Source organism: Diospyros lotus, chromosome 15 (assembly GCF_014633365.1).
Source record: "Diospyros lotus cultivar Yz01 chromosome 15, ASM1463336v1, whole genome shotgun sequence".
Taxonomy (NCBI): Eukaryota; Viridiplantae; Streptophyta; class Magnoliopsida; order Ericales; family Ebenaceae; genus Diospyros; species Diospyros lotus.
The window spans coordinates 23,124,168-23,130,415 of NC_068352.1; the positions used below are offsets into that span (position 1 = coordinate 23,124,168).

At 36.1% G+C, this 6,248-nt stretch overlaps 1 protein-coding gene across 1 annotated transcript; it reads right to left on the bottom strand.

Moving 5' to 3' along the window:
* Positions 1-3,986: 3,986 nt before the first annotated feature.
* On the bottom strand, positions 3,987-5,915 carry LOC127791489 (uncharacterized). Its single transcript, XM_052321399.1, has 3 exons — positions 5,475-5,915; positions 5,124-5,349; positions 3,987-4,608 (listed from the first exon to the last, which is right to left on the bottom strand). The coding sequence occupies exons 1-3, from the start codon at positions 5,874-5,876 to the stop codon at positions 4,184-4,186; spliced, it is 1,053 nt and encodes a 350-aa protein (XP_052177359.1). The 5' UTR covers positions 5,877-5,915; the 3' UTR covers positions 3,987-4,183.
* Between the last annotated feature and the right edge of the window lie 333 nt (positions 5,916-6,248).

Consider the following 6,248-nt stretch of genomic DNA (forward strand, 5'->3'; position numbering starts at 1 on the left):
ATATTCAATGGAAACAACATACATTTTGATGGATCACAATCACTAATAAATACTATAATTAACAGTGCACATGAAATAAATTGAGTTTTTGGAAAGGAAAAAAAAAAAACCACTTACTTTAATTTGTTAATTAATGACTAAGATTCACGTTCTCGATTTGTGTGTCAGCCTCAAATGATGTGTTAGAAAAGCTTGTGCCCCTTTCTTCAAAATAATTTTTTGAATTTTTTTATATTTTTCTTGAAATTTGTTCTTTTTTTTTTTCTTCATTCTTTTTTCTCTTTTTAACACATGAAATAATGCACCAACCACATGTGTAAGGCCACTATGGGCCCCAAATTGGTATGTGTACACGAGCTTGAAATGCTAGTCTTTTTTTTCATTGATATGCCTCATTGCTGAATGGTCATTATGGCTGCTTGTTTTTCATCATTTCCTCTTATTTCTTTTGTCTTTTTCTTCCCATTCTTTTACTTTTTTTTTTTCTTTTTCTTGGCCAAAACGCTACTCTTTGTCGCTTAAATAACCAATTGTTGAACTAGTTTTCTCGATGACATGGTTGATCTTTGGCAAAATTTGAACCACACTAAACCTTACTAATTTTTCTTCAATTGTTTTCCCAATCTTATCCTTTCTTCCTTACCTAGCTTTTCCTTACCTCCACTCCCCCAAAAAATATCCAAAAAAAGCACATTTCCCCATAAAAGTCTTGCTCTAATAAACCTTAATTTTTCAAAAAAGCTTCAAAAATCACTAAAATCCTCACCAAAACTTACCAAAAACCTCTCAAATTTCTCCCAACACTCTTAAAAACAAGAACACGCTTCTCTTAACCTTTGGATAACTACTCTTATACAGCCCCCAGTGCTCATGTTTTTGATTACGTCAGGAGAGGTAATCTATCAGATTGACACCAACATATTGCTCATCTAACCGCTTAATCTATGTCTTGAAAGCACGCTTTTTTTAACCTTGCATTCACTCAAAATGGCTTTACTTTCATGTTTTTTCTTCAACAAACCCTTGTCTAATTTATAGGCGAGATATGGTCACCCCGTTACTTCAATTTGTCACATCAGAGATTTTTTCTTGCTGGTCAAGATTACATAAATCATCTTGGCCTATCCTTGCACTATTGCTTGTCATCGGGTCACCAGAAGGAAGGCCAAAGCTTGCAGTGCGATAGCAACCTTTGTCATATTCACTGTATGTTTTGGGAATTACACTTTCACCCCCACTCAATTTTACTTAATTCCATTTGGCATTTTTTTCTAAGTCGTCAGATTTCACAAAGTTCATTAAAACCCAAATCTCTTTAAAGTATTTCCTGCACCCACATCTTTTTGGAAATTGCACTTGCACCTCAAAAACTTTTGATGAATTATATTAATACTCAAATTTTAAATTATTGAAATGCCTTTGGGATGGTAATCATCCAAATTACCCAAATACCCTAGGCTACAAAATACTCTCTCTAATTGCAAACGTATGTATTATACCGAACCGTAAAAATAAAATATGAATATTATTTAATTGTGGATGTAGGTGTTACGTCGAACCGCAAAAATAAAATATAAATATTATTTAATTGCGAACATAGGCATCATGTCGAACCAAGAAAACAAAATATTGATATTCTTCCTAATTTCAGACGTCACCCGCAATTCCAACAAGTATATATATGCACACAAAGTTGGGGAGCCGCGACATTATAGCAAAAAAACAAAAGGCCCGTTGCCCTACACATAGCCCGACAATGAGGAGAAAATAACAAGTCCATTATCCCGCACATATCTTGATAATGAAGGAAAACAAGCACGTTGTCTTGTTAGCAACTTGATAATGGGGTGAGAATAAAAGTCTCGTTGCCCTACTCGTAACCCAACAACGAGGAAAACAACAAACCTGTTACCCCGCACATGGTCCGGTAACGAAGAGACAATGAAGCTCGTTGCCCCGCGCATAGCTTAGCATCGAGGGAAAAAACAAAAAGCCCATTGTCCTACACATAGCCCAGCAATAAGGAGAAAATAAAGTTGTTGTCCTACAAGTAGCCCAACAATGACGTGGCATAATCATTGTACTCTTCCCTTTGCCTTATAGCCTAAGGCAAGAGTGGAGAGCAATTATTGTTTCATAGGTAAAAGTCCATTAAAAGGCCATAAAAAGCCCAAAAGCCTAGAATATCTTTTTGGGCTAAAAGGCATAAATTTTCTATATGTGGGGATCCCACACAAAGCGCGTAAACACGATAAGTTTGACATTTAAAAATCCTTTTGAATATTTCAAAAAAATGATAGATACTAAATTCTAAAATAATTATGAAATATTTGATAAGTATCATCCTTAAAAAATTTTATCCCTAAAAATGGCAAAATAAACGTCATCCATCAAGATAAACGTTATCTACAAAAATCATAATTCTATTACATTTTGAATCATTTCATATTTCTCTATAAATAAGAAGTCATTCATTCTTGAAAAGATAGACGTTTTTTATATTAATTTCAATACAGTTTCTTTTATCATACTCAGTATCTAACTTAAGAGTTGGAGTGTTTGCGCGGAGACTTCTCCGTTCCCTCTGACTATTTTCTTATTTTTGCAGGTTCAGACGACTTGAAGATAACGTTTTCATTCTACAAATTTATTATTGTATCCATGCAACAACAATATTATTTGCTTTTCGAGTTATCATTTGCACCATAATAGGAAGATTACTATCTTAAAGACAATTTTCTAGAAGTTTCTGACCCAATAACATATTTTTACTTATTTTCGTCTATTAAAATGATTCTACAACAATTTATTTGCTATTATGAACTCTAGTCTTCACAAATATCTACTATGCAAGTCAAAATATAGACCTAAATATTTGGCCTTCAATTTTTTACCCTTGAGTCGCATGGTTGATGCGATCCACACTATGCATAGTTTGTCAACGAAACATATAACTTTAAGATATCTTTGACTGGAAGCATAACTCTTATTATCAGTGAAAGATAGCCTTGTTTCACTAGAAGTTGGCAGAAGAAAGAATAGGACTAAAGTCACACTTCTAACATCAACTTGGCTAATGCTCAAACATTTTCAGAATTTTCTATTTGAGACACCCTATCGATGCATTCTTTCATTTCTTTTATCCTTATTAAGAGTATCAAAGCAACCTAAACCGTTTTTAAAAAATCTCTCTTCAAAAAGAAAGCCACCTTTCTTTTTTTTTTTTTTTTTTGAATCTATAAAAAAAAGACTATTTTTCTTGTTATGATGTCTGAGCCACATTCTTGTCCACATAAAATCATTTTTAGGGAATTAAGTTACTAATTTCTTATTCGTAGTACTCTAAGCCGAAAATTTCTTAATTATTGAGTTTAATCATGCTTAGTTTTAAATGAGAGGTGATGATAAAATATTATACCCTCTTCTGCATGTTTTGAGGCGCCTGGTGGGTACCACTTATTCTTTTTAAACTAATTATTGAATTATATCATGTTTGGTTTCAGAATTTAAATATTCCTGATAAAATATAATTAAATTTTATCATGTTAATTTGATTTTAAATATCAAAAGTGATGATATCTTCATATTCTAAGGCAATCTGTTACGAAAGAAAATCTCTAAACAACCAATAAAAAATGTGACTTTAACTTGGTTTTCGTAGAAACAAGGTAGCTCTTATTAATTGCATTTGCAATGCATAATTTAAAATATGACAATAAAATGAATGACATATAATTAATGAACATGGTGTTAAAATCATCAATAGTAAATTTGTTCTAACAAGGGCAAGCAGTCAATCAATTGAAGGTTGAATACTACTGTTGGTCGATTAAAACCTGCAATCACAGAGGAGGACTGCCCAAAGAGTGCCTAAGAAAGAAAGACCACATGAAGCATAAGTCAGAGAGAGAGAGAGAGAGAGTATGAACATTTTATTAAGACAACTCACAGGAACTTTAATTATTTTAAATCACAGATTGTCACCATACAGCAAAGCGGCATAGAGTATGAATATTTTATTCAATAATTAACTTAAAAGAGTAACCCGGTGCCAAACAAATCCTAAAGTATCAATAACTCTTCCAAAGTCGCACTGGGACAAAACTTTCTTACAGTATGTCGCACTGGGACAAACTTTCTTACAGTATATATATAATCAAAACTTGTTTTTCCATCACACTGATCACACAACTTTAACCGACGGCCGGCAATGAAAATCCGGCAAGCCCCCAACCAAGTCAGAGGTCAGCATGGAGACTCTTGCATTAGGCTGGTGACCAGAAAACGTGGTCGGCTGGACCGCCGCCACCGGCGTTCTCTCGCACGTGCCAAACCACTTGGCTTCCATGTACTTCTGCTTCCTCCATGGCCCCATGTGCATTTTTCTGTCCTTCATGCACTTCTTGGCTGCTGTACACAAAATCCTGATTAGGGCTTGTAATTTCTTGGCTTTTCCGACGAACACTTCCGGCAGGCGGCAGACTAACCGGTTGTATTCTTCGTTGGCTCTCGCCATCTCGAACTCAGCCCTGAAATTTAACTCAATAATCACTCTCTCTTCTCCTTTCATTGAACTCGAGTCCACCACTTCCATATAGGTATGTCCTCCTAAAAAATATTAGACACCAAGAGTCAATCATATATTGATAATTCAATAAATAAAGTTTTGATATATTTGTATGTTTGCAAAACACAATTGCCATATTTAATTAGTATTTTTAATTAAAGGCTGGTTATGTGAAATTGAATATAAATTTTGAATAAATTACGCTTAACATTTTTTTAAATTTCACAAAATTATAATAGACAATTATATTCTAAAAAAAAATAATGTTATTTGAAATAACGTTCCTTTGCGGACGCCCTACCACCGCACTCCTTTAGTGGCAAGGATATAAATTCAGGTATTATTCATCAATAGCTGTGTTGAAAGAGAATTCCAACTTGAAAACCAAATTAGCTCATCTCCCCAACCGCCCCCCCCCCCCCCCCCCCCGGGCGTAAAAATGGTGTTATTTTATAAGACTTTATTTGGAGTATCCAACTTTGACTGTAATCTAATATAGTAGTAAAGTTAAGACAAGACAGGTCTTATGTTTAGATACTAAACCTTTGATGACTACCTGAAGGAATGTCCGACGAGCTCCTCCACCTGGATTGGCGAATGGCACAACTGTAGCTGGCGATTCGGAGGCGCTGGGAGATTTCTCTCTGTAGGCAGTTCCGGCAGCCACCGGCCACTGGTCTTGGGCAAGCACAAGGAGCTCCGGTGAGCTCTAGTTCCCTCATGGCTTCTCTCGTTGCTAGCCGGACTTTAGATTCAAATGAACTGGTCCTTCGCAAGGTTGCCTGAGAAAGAAAGCATAGTTTAATTAATTTCACGCACCCCAAAAAACTACAATTAAATTCCATTAAAAAAATCATCTCAGTTTAGCTTTTAGATTTCAAAAACATCACTAATATCTATTATTCACCAGAAGAGATTGTTCTTTGGATTCCCAAAAAGCTTTGTCTTCCTCGCTGCTCTTAACTTCTCCATCCGTGGAGTCATCTTCGTTCTCAAATATCTCCTCTTCGCCGGACCCGCCGAAACTACGCCACGTATCGCAGCCGCCGTCATCCAAGAACCCGAACACCATGAAGCCCAGACTGCCCGGTCCGCCGGAAGATCTACCAGTCCCGTTGGAATTCCGGAGGAGATTCGTCGTTGCTTCGGCCATGGGCTCCCCTGTTGTTTCTGACAGTCCCGATTTGATGTTTCTGAGGTTTATTATAGAAGAGGAGCCGAGTTCCAGGCGGGCCCACCAGTCCGATTTGGACCAACTAGTTGCCGCGCACGTGATGGGCCAGCTTTGGACGACTTGGCAACTGGTCATTGGATTAGGAAGGTGATCCGTTGGTCGGAGCAGACAGCTCGGCAGTCAGTCAGCCGAGCCAATCATATCTATCCGGAAAACGTTGTGGATATGCTCGAATACGCGGCCCCTGTTTTCGACACGTTTTTTTGAAATATTTTAACATCTAATCAATTTTAAAGCTCCTGTGGAATCGAAACAAAGCAAGCATGATCAACAGCTGGGCTTGTCCAAATCCAAATTAATCCCACCGTAGGATCAAACACTCAATCAACTCTCATATCATTATTATATGTTATCATGTTTACATTGAAATTAATACATTTTCATAAATTAGCAAAGAAGATATATAATTATATATTGTAAATTTAATTATTTATATGTTCTCATACT

Coding starts and splice junctions, on each gene's coding strand:
- LOC127791489 (XM_052321399.1), bottom strand. CDS start 5,876: ATGACCAGTTGCCAAGTCGTCCAAAGCTGGCCCATCACGTGCGCGGCA. Junction 5,350..5,474: donor CCAAAGAACAATCTCTTCTG/GTGAATAATAGA, acceptor TTTCTTTCTCAG/GCAACCTTGCGAAGGACCAG. Junction 4,609..5,123: donor CTCGTCGGACATTCCTTCAG/GTAGTCATCAAA, acceptor AATATTTTTTAG/GAGGACATACCTATATGGAA.